At 44.2% G+C, this 20,110-nt stretch overlaps 1 protein-coding gene across 1 annotated transcript in view; it reads left to right on the forward strand.

Annotated features, from left to right (window-relative positions):
- ELL (elongation factor for RNA polymerase II) overlaps positions 1-16,878 on the forward strand; it is a 54,415-nt gene extending 37,537 nt beyond the window's left edge. The window contains exons 6-12 of the mRNA XM_062596276.1: positions 1,011-1,135; positions 4,691-4,787; positions 8,230-8,722; positions 11,727-11,793; positions 13,668-13,839; positions 14,795-14,839; positions 15,892-16,878. Of these exons, the coding sequence (XP_062452260.1) occupies positions 1,011-1,135; positions 4,691-4,787; positions 8,230-8,722; positions 11,727-11,793; positions 13,668-13,839; positions 14,795-14,839; positions 15,892-15,996 (1,104 nt within the window). The 3' untranslated portion in view covers positions 15,997-16,878. The remainder of the gene's footprint in view (positions 1-1,010; positions 1,136-4,690; positions 4,788-8,229; positions 8,723-11,726; positions 11,794-13,667; positions 13,840-14,794; positions 14,840-15,891) is intronic.
- Positions 16,879-20,110: the final 3,232 nt, after the last annotated feature.

Genomic DNA, 20,110 nt, shown 5'->3' on the forward strand with positions numbered 1-20,110 from the left:
GCAATCACCTAATAAGAGTTGACTGAGGCAGCACAATATTTGTGAAGATTTAACTACTAGATACAGCAGAGCTTTTTGTTCTATATTAACACTGTGTTTTTCATGTGTAACCTGCAGCAAGAGGTTAGAATTTCAGTCAAACTGTGGAAATACTGATTAAAGTGGGATAACTCTTAACAAGTTGTTTCCATTCTAATACAATTCTGCTGAATCCAGCAATGTTTCCATGTAGGCACTGTTCCGAGTTTTGTAGGGAAACTACACGATACAATTGGATAAAGTATAGAAAAGCTTCTCATGCATCTGTGCTCAACAAACTGCAACACATGATTTAGGTGCAATGATTTAGTTGTAAAACCCTGGATTATAAGATAGTGAGCACAGGCTTTGTTGTTTTTTCCCTGAAAAGTTCTCCTCCGTAAAATCAAGCAGGGGATCGCGTAACTCCATAACACAGTGCATTTGGGGGCTTGCAGATTGTATTTACAAGGCATTCTCTGCACAGCTTCTCAAGAAAGTAGCTTTCTCTATTTCTCTATAGCTGCTCTATTAGTTAACAACTGTCAGGTGATAATTTCTCATTAACTAAGCTATTGCCACAAGAGTTCCTCCATGGGCTGATAAACTGCACTGTTACAGCTGTTGGGCAGTCTTGCTAAGTGGACTGACTGTTCCCAGTAGGGTTAATTGCAATGTATTTCCATAAACTCATGTTATACTGTTCCAGGCTGTGTATCAATGCTGAATAATCTCTTTAAATATGACTTGCTTCTCAGTAACTTTGCATATGCTTTGGAAATTAATATTAAACTATATATACTGACAAATAAGATAAAGGGAAAGGCACAGTTTTACAAATATTTTGGAAACAAATCATTTAGTGTCTACTTGTTCACTGACACCACTAACTACAACTAAGTCTGCTGAAACTTTGCTTACATCTTAGATAGTTTTTGGAAAAATTGTGAAAGTTGCATCCTAACAGGTTTGGCAAATTATTTTTGTTTCAGGTGGCAAATTTGAGTGCCAAGGACAGCACTTTCACGCTGAAAGATTGTGTATACAAAGAAGTGCAGAAGGATTGGCCTGGCTACTCTGAAGGAGATCAGCAATTGCTAAAGAGGATACTTGTTCGGTAATTATTCCACCTCTGTAGTATCATTTAGAGCTTGAGAAGACTGGGCCAGGTCAGTTGCTATAAATCAGAGTAGCTGAAGTCAGTAGTGCTATGGTAAGTTTTAATTATTTTATTTTATCATGAAGTAAAGTCTGGTTATCATCCAGGCAAGTGTAGAAAGTGACTGAATTTTAGAATATCAAAGAGGATGCAGTCTTCATATGTTCTTAAATTACTAGTTGCAGCAGATTTAATAGATTATACTAAAAGCTACACAAAAATGTGGATGGGAAAAAGTGTTACTATTAAAAGCTAGTAGTGGTTTACAATCCTGGAAGAGGAATGGATTAAGGAAAATGTATCCAGTTCCACTCTCCATTGAAACTCTCCTTTCCTTTTTCCATATCTTCTTGTACATGACTTCCTGTGCAGACTGGCTTGTTTTTTCAAGGCAGCAAGAGAAAATTGGAGTCATTTTCTGCAGTCGTGTCCCCTAGCTGCCATGTTCCCTAGCTGTTCCCTTACTCAGCTCCTTCTGCGTTCTGCTCATGTGGATACTCTTGTTCTTTTTGAGCTGTTTGTTTTTGGAGACTTTGCCACTTAATTTCTGTAAATTCTGTTATTTGGATGGGGTTTTTTCCTCTAATATTTTCCCTTTTTTTTCCTGTTGTCTTCTCTACGTTGCAAGTTTTATTAGGTATCAGTCAGATACCCTGAAAGACTGCGACTTGGTTGTAGTAAGGGATGCATGAATGTGGTTGAAAAAGCACAGCACAGCTTAGTTCTGTAGAGATAAGTTCCCTGAAACATGGTAATGGTGGTCCTTCTGCCCATTGCACTGTCCAGGAGTACTCTTAAATGTGCATGCTGCCTGTTCACATATTCCTTCCTGAAAATAGTTTTTAACAGAGACAGTTCAGATGATATCTTTGTCTCCCTGCTTCTTAAGGACTTTTCCCTCTAGAGAGATTTTCCTTAGGTGAAGCCTCCAGGATTGGAAGCTTTTGGTTGACAGGCAGAAGAGAAAGAGAACATTTCCTGGATTTCTAAAAGAGAATTCTGCTCTGGGTCCTTAGAGCCCCCTGTCTGGATTTTCAGTGTGTTTGCATTGACTAGGTTTTGTAATGCGGGTAGTGATGTTACTTGACTTGTTTTTGAGGCTTATTTTATTGTGCTTTTGGTTAATATTAGTGGAACGCATTCTGTTTGAACAGTTTCCATGATTTGAAAGCCCATTTGGCTTGAAGATGAGCCTTTTTTAAACCAACAAGATTCTACACTTAGTGTTTTGTGGTGCTAAAGAAAAATCAAACTGTTGTAACTAATTTATATAGATAGCCTTGATCTTGAATTATAGTTGAACAGCAAAATACGTGTGGCGTGCAATCTTTATGGCTTTCAGAAAAGTTGATTTGTCCCTGTAGAAAGCCATGTTTACTGCTTTTTCTAGAATTGTGGCATTCAGTTATGCTGCAGGTCTAAAAATAGACCTTGGAAAGGATGTATTCAACTGTACAAACAAAGACCCGCTCAGCCGGTGCAGGTAATGAGGCTACAAAATGGAAAAAACATGTAGGGTTGAAGACAGTAGAAAAACACTCACAGAAAGGGCACAGGCACCAGACGTCGAACCTTACGTAGTTAACTGTGGTAGTCTGCGTGGTTGCCTAGATCCACACAATTGTTCAACGTCTTCTCTGTTTTCAGGTCCAGTTGCCGCTTGATGGTTCAGTGGTTGCAATAATTAACACATCTTAAAATCTTAACTATTTTTTTTTAACGTTAAGTTGAGCAACATTGGCTTGGCCTAACTCATTTTTCCTCCTGTTGCTTTTTTTTCCCTACTTTTTCACCATTGTCCTGAAGTGATTTTCCACTGTCACAAGAGCTACTGAGCTGAAAGTAGCTAGCTTTCATTCACGGCAGTTTTTTTCTTTAATCTGTGATTAACATGTGAGGAGATGTGGTAGGACTGCTCAGCAGTTAGGAGATGTGATAGTATAGTTACTTCGCTATGGTGTTTATGGAATATCATGGTTTCCCTTCCTGTCCTCACAGTCATCAAATACTGCTCCTGAGCCAATCCATTGCTATTGAAAATGCTCTAAACAAAATCAAACAAAGCAGCAACTTAAGCCAGAATGGCAGTCAAACTGCAGGCATTTAAATGTTGCTGCAGTATGGCCAAAGGTTCAAGTTAAAATAAAATCTTGCAAAGATACCTCTGAAAAACTTCCCAACATTTGAAGAATAAGCATGAACTTTAAAGCTGATTATAGTCTTTTTTTGGCAGAATGTAGATGTTGGTTATTTGGACTGTTCAGCTGGTGGCAAAATGACTGCAGAGCTAGTTTATTAAAACCTTTGAGCCTGTTTTTTGTTTTTGTTTTTTCTTAACTTGACAGCTGCAGCTTGATGCAACATAGCTTTTCCTGAGTGGTTAATATATGGGCTCTCTGGCTTGGGTTAGAATAGTAGGTCAAAGCTAGTGCTGTGTGCAACTTTGCTCGGAGATCTGAAGTCCCCCCCTTTTGGGGGGGGGGAGCAGAGATCCCCAGCGCAAATGTGAATTAACACACTTATGTGATAAGAATGAATTGCATTGTACTTTTTTTTTTTTTTTTTTTTTTACCACAGGAGGTTTCTATCATTTGTCAGATATCACAAATATAGACCAGAGTAGCCCTATTTTGCCTGGTGCAACTTAAAGTATTATTTTGAAGCCCTGAGCGCAAGTCGTGGTTGACCAGCAGTACGATTACAGCTGCTGTTGTAATTGTGCTTTCCTGGTCCCAGGGGGGCTCACTTCTGAAAGAGGTCTGCTGTTTCTGTAAAATGTCGTTTTACTGGTGCTAACAAGTGGGAGAACTTACTCCTCAACATCTAATCTTCAAGTTTCAAACCTTTTTGAGAGCGTGCTCGCTATCTGAATTGTTTTTATGAAGTGAATTCTCATCTGATGAGACAGACTCAAGTGACATTAGTTTAAATGATGTCCTATCAAGCAGTGTTTGAAAGCTGTAGCTAGAATATCTATCACTTATCTATAGCTGTAGCTAGAATATCACAAGTTCATTGGTTGTTCTTACTAATTTGTATATGGATCACTTTTTTCTAAGGTAGATATTCATTTGTTGTAATACTTGTCACCATGTCAAGGGAAAAAAGGTAAAACTGTCAAGGACCTGTCTAAGTTCTTCCCTCAGTAGTTATCCTCCCTTGATCTGATGGCTGGGCCTCCTTCTTCCCTCCCTGCCACAACTCCTGCAGTCTCCGTTCAAGGTGTTACCTCCATTCAGGAGAATTACAGAAATCATGGGGAGGCATGAAAGAAACTAGCATTTTCCCTGTTTTAGTGATAGTTAGTTTTCTGTAGTGTGTTCTTCCTCCTAGGTTTTGCCTGAGATCAGAAACTTTAAGTGACTGGAGAAGCTATTTTCATGGCATCTTCAAAGAGGCAGAGTTTGAGCCCACAAAGAGGCTGTTTGCTCTGGAGCTTTCTTCCTCTGGAGGAGGGCTTGAAATACCATGTCAACTACAGGATTTCAGCAACCCTAAATTCTGTTTTTTCAGGAAACTCTGTCAGCCACAGAACAGTAGCAGTTTTCAAGGAGAAGCACCTTCCTTGAGTCCGCCAAAAGACAGCGTGAACTCCAGCTCTCCTCCTCAGGTAGGTGGTGGTTTGATGGAGGTGGGTGCTGGATGTAGATGTAGGCTGAACTTTTCAGCCTGTCTACAGACTGCAGTCACCTGCTATTTGGGGCTTTTACATTGATAGGTGAGGGGTTTTTTGGTTTGTATTCCCCCATGTTACGGTCTAATTCTGGATTTCCTGGGGATCTGTTTCTCCTCTGGATATAGCTCAGTGGCAGACTATGGGGAGGATCTCTGACAATGTGCTCTCAGGTTTAGTTTTAAGGGGTAAATTTTAAAAAGCACCTGTAAATCCCTTTGGGTGAACGTGAGCTTGTGTTTTACCTGTTACCAATAATTGACTGGAACGAAACAGTAATAAGTAGCTCTCAAACACAGCTGAGTTATTAAAAACATTGACCTTTTGCAGTCTAATTGCTGTGATGGATCAGGGGCAGGTTGGTCTGCTCTTTGATTTGTTGAGATGCCAGGGCATGAGGCTGTGAAAAGTACCTTTTCTTGTCACTGGATATCTTATGTGTCCTCTTACTGGTGACTCAGCCTTCTACCACCTTCCTAGTTCAGTCTTTTCAAGTGGCCTCTAATATAATCTCAGACGGTTGAACATCTTTCAGGTGATGAATAAACTCATAGCTAAACATTTTATTTGCAAACATTTGTGCAGATAAGTTGAAATTTTGGAGGGTTTTTTACTTTTATTTTTTTTTTTCTTGTCAGTGCAGCCTGTCTTTTTGGTGGCTAGTAGAGTACTTTCTCTTGGAAGCAACCTTTTTCACTCCCAGTACTGGAGAGCTGATGCTGTTGCTCTCTAGTGGCAGTAGCTGTTGTTCCAGGATAATAAACCTTGAAGGAGCTGCATTTGCTAGTGGTTCCGTGTGTTAAGCAGAGTCTGTTCTTGTTTTTCTGTCTTAGTATCTTTCTGTTTAGGCATTTCTCGCTAGGATTGCGAAATGCCTTCTTCCCCTCTCCTGTGGGTCAGTCCAGACACGTTGAGTATTTATTCTCCTCCTGCCAATGGAATGTGTAATGCTTACTTGTCTGGACAGACACACTGAGGATTAGTGGCAAAGAATATTAGCAGGTAGGGAAATTATGTGCTTTTTGGCAGCAAGAAGGAAGCAATTCTCCATTGAGAACAAGAACTGTACAACTTGTTTGCCAGGTAGCTAATTCCAAATCTTTTTCTGCTCTGCAGTTGGTATGTTGCTGGTGAATAAGAATGATCCCCCCTTCCTCTGAAAGGCTTGGAAAGGCACTGTGCTGTCAGAAGGTGAAAAACCATCTCACTTCTGGCTTTTCATATTTTGAAAGATGTGTCTGTAGGGATATCTTTGGTCTCTGTGATTACATGTTAGCCGATCAAAAGCTTGGTTGATCCATTTGGATCTAGAAAAGGCTAGTGAAAGAGCAGCAACTGAACAAGGAGTATAGAAGTTGCCAGCAGTGCTTCTGATATGGCTGCTGTTAGACAGCAAACCACAGACAGCTGCTTATTGTAAGGGGTCGTTTGTTGATGCTACATAAAATATAGCTGTAGCTTCTATTTAGAGAAGGGATGCTATTCTAGTGGTTGCAATCCCGGGAGAGGACTGGGATTTGATAGCCTTGAATGCAAAATATTTTGAAAAAAATCAGTTGTGCAATGGAGGCAAGAAAGTGGTCAGTCCAGTAATTTTAAGGAAGCCTGTGACAGAGCAGGTATTGCATACATATAGCATTTCATAAACAAGAAGGTAAAGTTGGCAGTGATGGTATCTGTTGGCCTGAAGGTTAAGGTGAGTGAAAGATAGCAGTTCTTACTTAGATCTATCCCCTGTTTAGAGATCTGTAATCAAAGTGAATGGCCCCTTCTTTTGGGGAGCTGAACCGTTGCTTGTGCTGTGCATCCGGAGAGGAGGAGCTGTGGGTCTGTGGTCAGTGATGTTGAAAAGCCAGCTCGACATGCTGTTGTCCCTTAAGCTCTGTGGCAGGATGAGCAGTTCCTCTCGGCAATTAGCTTGGTAGGTAGAAAGTAGAATTCTTGTTCCTGAGTGTTGTCCTTGTGACCCTTGGAGCTGGCAAACAGAAGTAATGCTAGGGGAAGGAGGAGTGAACTGGTGACTCTGTTGCAAAGCAGCCGTGTGTCCGACTGCACTTTTAGGACAGAACAAAAGTTCCATTTGCAAGCACATTGCAGTCCTGCTTGAGACAGTAAAGAAAATAATATAACATCCAAAGGAAATAAACAGAACTATCACTTGTCTTCTGCTGGACACTAAATAATCTTTCTTCAGATTTTCTGCAGCCCTTTGCTGCCAGGCAGGTACACACCGCTGCACTCATGGCTGTCCAAGGTAATTTCGGCTGCCTTAAACTGGATTGAGCCCGACGACCGTAGCTTCTGGCTCTAAATTAAGCTTTTATTTGTTGACTGAAGGCTAGGTTCTTTCACAGTATAACTTCCCCTGAGCTAACCTTAGCCTGTAGACAACCACCTACTTGAAGAAATGGGCATGCAGAGCTTTCTTCTCCTAGTCCTACCCATGGCTGTCCAGGTAGGACTGATCAGACAAATGGAAACTTCTACTTTCTCTAAGTTTTTTTCCACTTAATTAAAGAGGGAATGTTAAAGTCCTGCTGGTCCATGAGAAATGGTGTTGAAAACTGCTGCTAATGCCCTTTTATGCCTTATATTCTGAGTATTTACACACTTGACAGTTTCTCACCTCTTCCAGGAAATGTCCTTCTTGAAGAGGAAGGAGTAGTATTGCAGGGATAAAGTTGTTGACCACAAAGTTGGTAAAAAACCAGTTGGGAATAAAATGCAGAACTTGTGAATCCCCCTGTGCTCCAGAGGCCTGGGCACATCTTTCCTCTAGACCTTGTACAGACTTTTGCACTTTCAGGTGTATTTATCGTAAATGTCATGCCACAAGCAGGAGAGATGCTGGATGTTTTTATGGTGATTTCCATTCTGTTCTCTGAATGGCTGGAAGCAAGAGTAAGGAGGAGGACAAGGTTTTGCTTTTAAAGGGCTAAATTTGAAGCAAGCTTCAAAGAGAACAGGGTGGGTTGTATGGCCTGCATATGAATAGTGCAGAAGACAAAAAACTGCTTATCTGACTTAAGCGTTTCTCTAAGCAGTCACAACACAGCTCTTCCACTGTCTGGTAGGCTCCACAGTGGCTGTCGGGATTTTCAGGAAGTGGCTTGGGATGGATTGTCTTCTGTGGGATCCCAGCGCTGGCAGTCCCACCGCCTGTGTCCCGACGAGTGGCTGGGGCAGTTCACATCAGCCTTTGACCAGGGATTTGCTGGCAGCTTTTTATTTTTGGCAGAGCTCTTTTTATGGTGATGCTCTCTTGTTCGCTGGTGTTGCACCACCATCTAGTGGTAACAGCATTGAGAGCAAATGCCTTGTCCAGTATTCTTGTCAGACTTGTCAGGTGTGTGGATTTTTTTTCCCTCTCCCTCCCCAGAAACGATCCCAGCCTCTGGAGTTTATTGATCCGCTAGCCAACAAAAAGCCTAGGATCTCGCATTTGGCCCATAGAACTCAGCCCACTTTCAATGGGAAACTGAACTCCTCAAATGGGAAGGACGCTGCTGCCCCGACTGCGCAGCCGGCGCTCGCGGAGTCCGTGAGCTCCAGCTCCAGCCTCCCAGTCTTGGAGCTTCCGAGGCCTCACGACCCCCTTTCGGATGTCAGCAACGACCTAACTCACAACGGCAGAGACTGTGAGAACCCGGACTCGGCTGACAGACTGACTCATCCTTTGTCAACAGACTGTCCCCAAACGAGCAAACACAATTGCAGCTCGTATGTAAAAACCAAGAAAAAATCCAAAAAGCACAAAGACAAAGAAAAAGAGAGAAAGGAGAAGAAAAGTGAAGAGAAATGTAAAGAGGAGAAGCAGGACTGTGAAGTAATAAAAAATGCTGACTTAATTAGTGTTCCCCAGGATGTCACAGGTATGTAAGCTCTTACACATCTTCCTGTACAGCTTGTGCTAAGATGATAGTAGTATCAACTGCGTATTACTTCTACTTAAAATCCTTTGGAGGAAAGCGGTTGCATATGTTGTTCCACTGGCAGAGACTGCAAGGTTAATGAAATAATATCGCTGTCCCTACCTACAAATCAGCAAATGGTCCTTCTCTAAAAAGAGGATATCAGGTTTTCCCTATTCAACCTTTTATGCTGTTTGGAACTACCTCAGATCATGTCATATTTCTCCTTTTTAAATTAAAAACCTTATTAATATATGAGGATGAACGGCAGACATCAAGATCCGCTGGAAAAAGACGGAGCTTTTTGATTGCCGATTGCTCTTATGCTTGTGTTCGGTATTGTGATGGCTGTCGTATTGATTTTTAACTTGGTAATGAAAATTCAGTCACAAAAGCTTTTAATATTGGATACAAAAGAAGTGATAGACAAGTCTTGTGATAAAATGCTGTTAGAACAGACTACAATCTGCTCTCTTAGGCTGAAAGAACTTCCCTGTTGTATCCCACTATGAGTTTGAATTTCTTTTTTCAAGGATTAACAAAATGTTTTCCATTGAGACAGTGTATTTCAAAGTCAGTTCTGTGTACTCTTAGAAACTAGAGGAGAGAATGTATGTTGGCTAATCCAGTCTGTTCCCGTGCCAGTGCCTGCTGCTTTCCTGTTTTCTGCTGTTGCATTAGACCTTCTTAAAATTCTCTGAAGCAGTGGGACTTCCTCTGCTGGCTCTAGGAGTATTGCAGTCTTGCTATATTGCATCCATTTTGTTTTCCTTTGCCCCATTATTCCTTTTTTACACTAAATTGCTTTTCATGCTGGTGTGTGAAAATTATCCAGATTTGGCTCCAAAAGAACAGTAACTTGCAACTGAAACTAACCTGTCAAATCCTTGTAAAAGGAGAGATTCAGACCGCAGTGGGGTTAGGAGTGGTGTTAGCTCTTGTCTTCCTCACAGTTTCCATAGCATCTGCAGTGTATTTTGCTCACTCACCGGTCACTTTTAGCTATGATTTATAGTTCTGATCATTATAAACAGGGAATTTTGTGCTACTGCAGACCAACATTCTGAACTATCATACACTTTTTCTGCTTCAGTCTTGCTTTTGTATCAATCCTAGTTTTTTCTGTGGGTGTGTGTTACTCTTCCCTCTCTATCTTGTGTCCTGATCTGTAGCAGATACAGATAGTTATAGATTATATATGCTTTGTCAGCACCTCTTGTTAAATAGCAAAATATTCTGACTGCTTTTCTCGTTAAGTTGCTGGCCCTTTATCACCTTTTCTGCTTTGCTTTTTTAAAACCAGCAGTTTAATAACTGGCTTGTTAATCAGCAGGAGTTGGGTTGTGCTCCCGCTGCACTGCTGGTGTGTGCAAGGTGATGGATCCTAGACTTGGAAGGAGCCGTAAACAGGATGTGGTCAGTGCTGCTCGGACTCGGTACGGCCGATTCGCAGCTGAATTGAATCCTCTCCTCCCGCTCGCCCCTCTGTGCCTTCTTGCCTGCGGACAGCATTGGCCTAATTCTGGTCCTTTCTCATGTGCAACAAATGGGCAAGGGGCTGCCCCGAGGCAGTTTCTCCTGGGAGGTCTGTTTAAGAGGCGATGAAGGGACCTTGGGGGTCTTTGTGGCAGACAGTAGGTGGCACTCATAGGCAAAACAAACCTCCTTTTCTTCCTTCCCTTCCTCTCTCCCAGAGGATCTTCCTTAGCCATGTTCTGCATCTTTCATGGTGGCAGTCAGGTAAGGAAAAAGGAGAAATTGCCTCCAAACATCTGCAGCAGGAATTAAGACTGCTGTGTTTGTAACGATGCTGTGTTTTTCTAGCATTCTTCCCCTCTGCTCAGGAAAGCTGTTCTGCATGAATTCAGAGAAAAAGTGTTTTTTTTTTTTTTTTTTTTTTTTTTTAAGGTATAGTGAGTTTTTTGCTTTATGTGACTATTATTACTTGGGCATTTTGTGTTCCCTGCAGTTTTTCTGGGATAATAATTAAAGTGGTGCAGGTGAATGTGGGAAAGGGTGAGGCGTGGGGTTCACATGAACGTTTCCTGTGAATATCTGGGGAAATTGTGTAATCACCATATTACCCGCTGCAAGTAACAGACTTGGATATAAGAAAATGAGATATCATATATTTTTGCAAAACAATGAGTTAAATTCTTCAAAGCTTTCTCCATTTGCTTCTGATTTTTGCTGCCTTTTCATGAAGGCAAGTGACTTTCTGATTAGGGCTTTCAGTTAAATACACAGTTCACGAATAGTGTCCCTTTTCAAATCTGTATCCAACTGCTTTTCTTCTTCCAAGTTAGTAATTTAATATATGATTTAGGTTGAGGATGGAGTCTGTTTTGGGCTCATATTCAGAATCCCATTCCTTCTGAGGTCTTCATTCCTTTCACTTGAAATCCTAAATATTTTTAGTTGAACCTCCCTTGAGTTATGTTCCCTTGACTTCACAGAACAGAGTACTTGGATTTGCCTTCAGGGCCGTAGGGCTATGCAAACAAAAGCAGTGTGCCTTATAGATCTCTCTGTCTCCTATAGGAGTCTGTAACGTGAATAGTAAGAATCCACGTGGTGTAGAATGGGGTGAGGGGAGATGCACCTTGCTCAGCTTTCTGTTCTGCTCATCTGGACCCATAAATTTGTTTTGTGGATTAGCAGTGTTGATACCAGTGTTCTCCTTCCCTGCAGGCACTATTCATAAGCCAATTAAATTAGACTGTTTTGCTGCTCAGTGCATTGGCTAATGTTGATATTGTTTTGTTGACAGACAAACATTAGCTAAGCCTTGAAGTTTCAACCACCTCATAATACTGTATCTTCTATCTTTCGTTAATTTAAAGCCAAACATAAATTCTTTAGAATACAGTGAACTGTATTTTGGAGATGGGTTTATGAACTTGCAGTTTAACTGCCTATAGCCTTAAATGTTAGGAATGTTTCTAAACAAGTTCTTATTTTTCAGGTTTAAATGGAACATGCAATAACTCTAGTGTACCAACGTCGACTTCAGAAATGCCAGATTATTTATTGTAAGTTGCTTCGATATTGCTGATATTTATCAGTTGCTTCATCACTTTGGGATCAGGTTCCAAGCTATTGAGCACTCTGTGTTGGTGATTCCATTGTACTTAACTGTTACTTGAAAAAACCTTTGTAAGATGCATTTAAAAAAACAAAAAATGTAAATCTAATCTTGCAAGTATTTCCTGCAATTAAACTTAGGATCAGATCTGTTCTTTTCCTTCTTATAGAGTTCAAGGTAGCCTTCCTATAAGGAAATTGTCAAAGTACTTTAAGAAACTGCATGTTTGAGGAGGGTTTGAAAGTATTAAACGTCTCCATGGTGCGGATAGAGGCTTTGAGAGGAAATGATCTGCTTTAATGTTATGGAAGACAGGGCAAAATAATTTTGAAACATTAGATAATCCTTCCCCTGTTCAAAGCCAAAATCAGCTCAACATAAACCACTGGAATATTCTTCTTGGGGAGGTTATAACCCTTGAGTTAAGATGTGAATTTTTTCACCTTTGACTTTTTAATCAGATCCCCTTGAGGTTAATTAAATAATACTTGTCTCTTGTAGCACAGAAATCCATGTGCTTTTCATATGTATAAAGCCAAACCTATTATAAACAAAACTCAATGATAGTGAGGAAATGTAGCTCTAGGCAATATTCCATGTCTAGGTCTCAGCCTGGCTTTTTAATGCTACCAGATCTGGTCTGGTTGTGCTGTGATCCTTCAGAGGAAAGAGGAGGTACCCACACTTCGCTCTGCAGGAACGGTCAGTGCTAGAGGATATGTAGGGTTTTTCTGTGGTTACAAAACTGTGGTTTCCTGGTCTGTATGAACCATTCAAATGACTGCTTTGAGTTGGCATTTCTATTACCATTCAGAAGAAATATGATGGCTGGTATTTCTGCATGCACCAGTTGTGCTGATTTGATCTCTCCTACAGAGATCCTTGGTCAGTCACTACTTCGTAGTGGTGAGGACAGCTACCTTATACTAGTTGATCCTGTGCAGATGTTTTTTTTATACTGGCCCCTAACAAGGAATCACAAGTCTTGAAGACCAGAGCCCATTTAAGTTAAAGCAGTGGAAGTTTTTCTCTAATTAACTTGATACCTAAGTTAGACTGTATGTGTTCTTGCACCTAGCAGTCACTATTGTGGACAGAGTAAGGTGGTAAATTAGAGGGGTCCCCTATGAAAAGCTGAGTTTTGCCATCAGAGAGGATGGCTGCTGGGCTTTCTGTAAAATGTCAGGTATAATAGCTTTTTGTTGAGCTAAATAACTTTCAAAAGGCCTCAAAGGTACATCTGTTAAACATGAGCTCTTTATGTTATGTTCTGTTCATACCGGGTATCTTCAGAAGGTAGTAGAGAGATATTCAGTCTGTTCAGTATGGTTTCTTATCCTGCACTTGCCACGTAATCATCCTGTGAGCATTTTGCAGTGATAGCTGAACATCTTTGTGTTCCTTTCCTTTAAACACTCTTCAAACTGGAAGCATCATATTCCTGCTGTTCCAAGGTCTGGCACAGATGCAGAACTCCATGTTCTGTGGGACAGCAGAAATTAGAAAAGCTGTAGCAGTGCTATCTGAACGTCCTCCTACACCCTCATCTGTTCAGATGCTTTGCTGTACCTGCATATTCCATCCTGTCTTGCGTAGATGGGAAATTTTGGAAGCAAACATTGTCTTGTTTTGCATAGAGGTCAAGGCAATAATCCTGACACTTATCTCCCTGTTACTATAATGAAATCATAAGGGACTGTGTTTGCTTTTAAAAGCAGTCACCTGATAGACTTGTCCTCCTGCTTTTGGCATTTCAGTAATCTTACTGTCTGGAGAGAAGAGTTAATTCTAAACTGATTAACTGAATTATTTTCCCTCTAGAAAATATGCAGCCATTTCCTCTTTGGAGCAGCGTCAGAGTTACAAAAATGACTTCAACGCAGAATACAATGAGTACAGAGACTTGCACGCTCGGATAGAGAGGATAACTGGACGCTTTACGCAGTTAGACTCCCAGCTGAAACAACTTTTGCAGGGCTCTGAAGAATATAAGGTATAAGCAGACATATATCTTTCAAAAATCTGGTTCTGCAAGTGGCAGCGCTACAGTTTATTGCTGTTGTAGTGGCTCTTTCTACTGGGTTGTTTGGGATGGGTTGATGGAGGCCCTGTATTTGGGGTATAAAACGTACTGCCCAGGGCCCTGAACTGGTGGATGTGGAACATGCATACAGCTGACAGCTTTGCAGACTGTTCTTAAAACAGCTCTGTGTTCTTTCATTTTCAAGTTGGAGCACGCATCATGGTACTTGTTGACAAGGAAAGGCCTCAGTGAGGCAATTGGTGTCTTTAGCCAAAAGCTGCTGGAAGCTATTAGTGTATCCCAGCCAGAAAACTCATATTCGCACATATGGTAGCGTATCAGGGCTGGAAAGGGAGTTAGTACAGGGTCATCTGTTTCTCTTGAATCTTTGATCTTAATAATGTAGCATTATTCAACTTGTCAGACTGATTTTAAAAGAGCTTTAACTATTCATTATCCTGAGAAAATAAGTCTCTCAGAGTATAATAAACAGCTCTTTACAGAGCACCTATTGTACTAAGCACTACTTCCTTCCTTGAATATCCTTCTCTTTTTCAGAAATCTTGTGATTCCTCGCTGAATTGTTTCTATAGTCCAAGAAAAATGAGTCTGAGCTGTGGAGATGTCAATTTATCATGTCAGTCCCAGTAGCTGTTACACTGGGACAAGTAGTTCTCATGTCTGGGGAATCACACGGGGGGCCTGCTCCTTCCAGTGCTTGTTGTGTTAGCGCTAGTCTAGTCAAGGAGGCAGCAAGGCTAGGTGTAGCAGTCAAATCTCATGTGGCCGGTGGTGGAGGGAGTCGGATTCGCTCTGTGTCTGGAGAAAATGTGGAAATGAAGCCATCAGTAAATGCTTAGCTACTACTGTAGGTGCGGGACTCCTGGCTGTTTCGAAAATAACCAGTTATCTTTTTCCCTTTTAGACAATCCATGATCAAATTTTACAGGAATATCGGAAAATTAAAAAGGTAGGTAAAAATATTTGTCTGAATAAGGCTTTGGGGAGGTGTCCATAGTGACAGAAGAAATGGGTAATTTGCCAAGTGGAAAAAAAAATAGGTCTCTGAAGCTTATTAGCAGATTTCAGTGTATTCAGCTAGAGCTTATCTGAAAAGGGGTCCTCCGTTGTTGGAGAAGGGTTTGTTGGCAGTTGAGACTGCTCTGCTAATCTCTAACATATTCGTCTGTGTTCATGGCACATTAGCAAAAGAATGGATATGTTAAATTAGTTTGTTTGTCAAGTGAGAGAGCAGTTTGCATTTCAGATGTGCAGGCTGAGTGATAACAAGGTCCTGCAAGTCTGGGGGTGTATTTGGTATGATGTGAGCTCAGGCTCTAATACAGATCGCTTGGGTACATAGTCCCCTTTGGGTCTTGGTGTATTTTGTGTGCGTGTGTGTGGCACCCAGAATACTTGTCTTTTTATGCATCTGTAAAGCAAAAGCTGTTGACTAGAGGGATTTATGGTTGAACTGGATGAGGTAGAAATGCCGAGACAGGCGGGGCATCCGTATACCAAGGGGGGTTGGCTTTTTTCCTTTTCTTTTCTTCTTTTTTTTTTAATGATCTATGAATGGGGCCCTGAGCCCTGTTGTGTCTGACGGATTTCAGAGTTTTTTGAAGAGTTTCCCATGTGTTGCAAGTTCATCTTTGTTTTAAAGCTCTCAGACTTGCACAACTCAGTGCTAATGTGAGGGCCAAAGGGCAGGGTGATGCTTGCTGGAAGCTGATGCATGTGGCGGAGCCGTTCGGAGTCCTTCCGAGCCTCCCTCGAGGTGCACTTGTTCCCCTGTGATTAGGTTCCTGGAGCTGGGTATTGATGAAGAGGGATTTTGTTCTTTTGCTTGTTTGAACAGTTCTGTTTTAAACAAAGGGGTAACTATCACTTGAACTAGGAAAGCTTCATTCCCTGGTCAAGTATCTATATTTTAAGGTCAGATAACCTCATCTGGGTTCACCTTAGGTATTACTGAGTTCTAAGAATTGCATTCTGTCACTGCATTTTCATTTTTCTTTACAGACTAACCCCAATTACAGCCAAGAGAAGAACCGCTGTGAATACCTCCACAACAAACTGGCTCATATTAAAAAACTGATAGCAGAGTATGACCAACAGCAGTTTTAGCTGGCACTAATCTGGACTGGGTAGGGCAAAAAGTCATCTGGACATTACGTTCCCTTTTATACAACTAGATTCCTTTCAGAGACGAGCATTAATTCCTCGTGGTTGGAAGAACTTGGAGATTACTTATGATGCCGAATCGGTCGTGTCAGCGTCTAAGCCAGGTAGCAGCTCAGCGCCTGGCATGATCCTCTCAAGTTTTAGCCTCTCTGAATGTCGGAATGTAACAAATGAAAATCTGCTTATTTGAAGCCAGCGTTTGACACTTAAGGGAAAACTTACCTAAAGTGAATGAAGCTCCCAAAGGTTAAGAATCAGTAGTTTTCATGGATTAAAGTTTGGCATGAAGTGTAATTACCCCTGGCCCAGGTCCACTGGGTTGCAAATTGTCCTTCAAATGGTGAGGAACTGGAATGCTGCTAGGTTACCTCCTTCTCTGGCACCTGCGACTGTTCATATGCAAGCTGTCTGCTCTACATGGCACCGCGTTAAATACACCAAGTACCCAGAGCTCTCGTTGTTTGTTCCTGCTTTTGTCATCTCCAGTTTGTGCTCTCTTGAGGTGGTTGTGTCAGTAGGAGGGGAACAGCCCGGGAATCTGTGCTGGGCGCTTTGCGCAGTGCAGATGTGGATCCTTCACGTAAGAATTTTTTTATCCAGTTTGTGCGTTTGGAACCAGCGGGCGTAAACGCTGCAATGGCCTCTTCAGCATGCGCAGTCCAGTCTACTTGCATTATCCTTCATGTACCAATGCTGGGAAGACTGAGACCTGTCTGTCTTTGACTTTTATAATTTTATACCAAGGCAGCCAATTTTATTAATTGCTAATGAGACTATGGTCTATTTTTGTATAAAAAAAAAAAAAAAAAGCATCTTTTTCTAAAACTGTGCCTCCCTTTTCCTTCTAGACCAAGTGTTTCAGAACCTTTCCTGTCTTATAATTGCAGTATTACTAAAGCTAGTTGGATAGTTACCCAGAGAAGTTATTTTGTTATCTGTAATGACCCTTAAGAGAGGCTGGGGTGGGGTGGGGATGTGATGCTTACTTGTTCTGTTTTCTGTGCATTTCCAAAGAAGCAGCAGCAGAAAATCATATTCTCAGAACAGACACCTGAGCCTGAGAGAAGTAAGGTAGCGTTTTCCATGCGGGTCACTTCCACTGATGTGCTTTATGTAGCCGGCTTCTTGGTGCAGTCTTTCTTCTCGACTTTTGGACTCGAAGGGAACACTTTCAGAGTATGGCCAGGGTGTGAGGAACACGCCAAAAAGCACAAACGTGTCCTTTAATTCTGTTATTTCTTTCTCTCCACCCCCCCCAACCCTGTTAGTCCTGCCGGCCTGTGTGGTTTTTACTTCTTCACACTCCCACTTATCTCCAAAGATTACTTTCCTGTGGTGTCTCCTTCCCTTGGAGGCTGCACTGAAGAATCTTTCCCCCACTGAAGGAGCGGAATGGCAGAGTTAAGGAGGGAAACAGTTCTTTTACAAGGAATACTTTATTTTTTCCACCACCAAAAAAGGGGCTCCATCTGCTGTAAACAAAAAAAAATCCATTCTGGCTAGATTGATGCTGCGGCGTCCCAACGGAGCCCCCGCTCGCGCGCTGTCCTGTCGGAGGAGTTTCTCTCTTCCCGCCGCGCTGCCCGCAGATGACCGGAGCTCGCCGGGATTTTTGCCGTTCTGTTCTTCACGTGCAAGACTACTGCCGAAGGGAGCCGCCGGCGCTCGCGGCCGAGCCGCGCCGGCCGGGCACTGCTCCGAAGGCGTTCGGGAAGCCGCGGGGCGAGGAGGAGGAGCGCGGCGGGGCGAGGCGGGGAGAGCCCCGCCGCGGAAGAGAGGTGCCCACGAGCCCCCCGGGCCCGCGGGGACGCCTCCGTCTCGCCCCGTCCTCTCCGACGCCGGAGGCGGGAGGTCGGGGAGCTGCTCGGCTTGTGGAGGTGCCTGCTGGTGCGCCTCCGCGGCGCTTCCCCGTGCGCGGGGAGGCTGAGAACCGCGGGCGAGCCGAAGGTGGGAGCTCCTGCTCGGTGGGGCGGCGCGCCGGGGAGCAGCGCGCGAGGTTTCCCCGTAGCGGGTGAGCGGGGCGGTGGCAGAACCCGCTTCCCTTCGAGCTCCAGCCGCACTTAGCCCGACTCGGTTCCAGCGAACTCTCTCGAGCTGTGAATTTGTCCGTCGAGGAATCCGCCGCTCGCGGGCCCGGCCGCGGCCGAGGCGGCTCGCGGGGGGCTGTGAGCCCGGGGGCGGGAGAGGCAGCAGCCAGGCTGAGTCGATTCTTCCGTGGAAACGCTCCTCGTTCTGATCCTTCATGTTTTGAATGGGGGTTTTGCCTTTTTTTTTTTTTTTTTTTTTTTTGGGGGGGGGGAGGGGAATAGAGATGGATCTCAATCTTTATACATCTGCTATAAGATATTTTTGCAAACAGAGTTGTATACAAAGATGTATTGTGTACATTTACATGTATATTCTGGAACTTCTAATTTGAATATAAAACTGAAAATATTTAATGAATATCCAAACTGTGAGACCCAATTAGCATTCAACAACTTCCTGCTTCACTTTTCTTTTGGACTGTGTTAAAGAATTGTAGTCAAATCTGCCTTTTTTTTTTTTTTTTTTTTTTTCCCTTTTAGAGATTATGAAACTAGGCAAATTTTGTGCTTTTTGGGTTAATAGAAACCAGTTCTAGGTGATTAAGTATGATCTTAACTTATTGATACTGTGTTTTACTTTGTAATATTGTACTGTGGATAAAACTATATTGAGCCATGGAGTTGGAGTTTACAAAAGAGCTTTTCACTTTGCCAAAATGTTACGATTTAAAGGCAGCATAGTCTTCAGCTTTCCTAATCTTTTCTTAAGAGCTAGTGTCTTTTTTGTACACTAAAAAGCTGAATGCTGATTTTGCAACATATAATAAATTCACTGTATTGGAAAACAAGCGAACAGTAAGGCCGTATATTTCTTTTCAGCGTTTCTTACAGCAAGAAAAGGCGAAAGGGAAAGGTGATAAGCGGCTGACGTGGATTTTGAAAGCAGTCAGCTCGGAGGAGCCGAGTTCCTTGAGCTCGGGTGTCGGAGCTGTAGGTAAGAAGCGTGGCAGGGGAGGAGGCGCTCGGCGCGCGGCCGGGCAGGGCGGCGAGAGCCGCTCCGACACGAGGCTTCGCCGCCTCTCGGGTCTGCCTCGCTGCCGGCTCGCGCGATGCCCGTCCCGCGGTGCCGCCGGGGGGCTCGGCCGCTCGCGGGGGTGCGCGCTGGCCCCTCGCGCGGGGTCCCTGCGCTCGGCTCGGGCACCCCGCGGAGGAAAGCCGCTCGCGGCCGCGTTCGCCCTGCCGTGGCGGGCTCCTTCCCTCCCCTTGCCGCTCTTGGCTTCCCTCCGCAATTCCTCTGAGCCGCTGGCGGCTCCCGCTCGGGCCGGGGGCACGGCGCGAGCTAATGAGCTGCGCGCTCCGGGCCGCGTGCGGGGAACCCGCCAGTGGAAAGTTACTGGCTGCTCCCTGGGCGCCAGGGCCGGCCCCGCTCCGGCTGCTCGCCTCCGCCTCCGCGCCGCCCCCGGCCTGGGGGGCTCGACGCCAGCGGGGGGCCCGCGCAAGACCCCCCGTGCGGCGCCTGGGGCCGGGTTGCGCCCAGGAAACGCGTCGCTTGGGAGCAAACGCAACCTGCTGCTGCTCCGCTTAAACGAGGGTCGCTAAACCGGGGAGCGTGAGGATCCGGCCGCGGCAGCCGGTCCCTGCGGGAGAGCTCAAAACTCGGGCAGCAAAAGCCCTGCGGGCGACCGCGGCAGCCTCTGTGCGTGCCGCGGGGCAGCGCGGGGGTCGTCGGCCCTCGGCGAGCGATGCCGGAGCGCGGCGCCCGTCCCTGTGTCCCCCGCTTGCCGCCGCCGCCCTTGGGTGCGCGGCAAAGCCGGGTGCAGCGAGGGCGCGGGAAGGGGAGAAACGAGCCGGGAGCAGCCGCGGGGATGCCCGGCGCTTTGCGCCCGCGGCGGCGGGGGGAAGCCCGAGCTGCAGAGGTGTAAAACGGGGCCGGGGCGCGAGGCGCCTTTGCAGTGGAAACCAGCCGGCGCGGTAAGCCGGGCCCCGGGGTGCCGCCGGGAGCAGCGCCGGCTCCCCGGGGCCGGGCAGCG

The sequence above is a fragment of the Rhea pennata genome, chromosome 27, assembly GCF_028389875.1.
Source record: "Rhea pennata isolate bPtePen1 chromosome 27, bPtePen1.pri, whole genome shotgun sequence".
Classification (NCBI taxonomy): domain Eukaryota; kingdom Metazoa; phylum Chordata; class Aves; order Rheiformes; family Rheidae; genus Rhea; species Rhea pennata.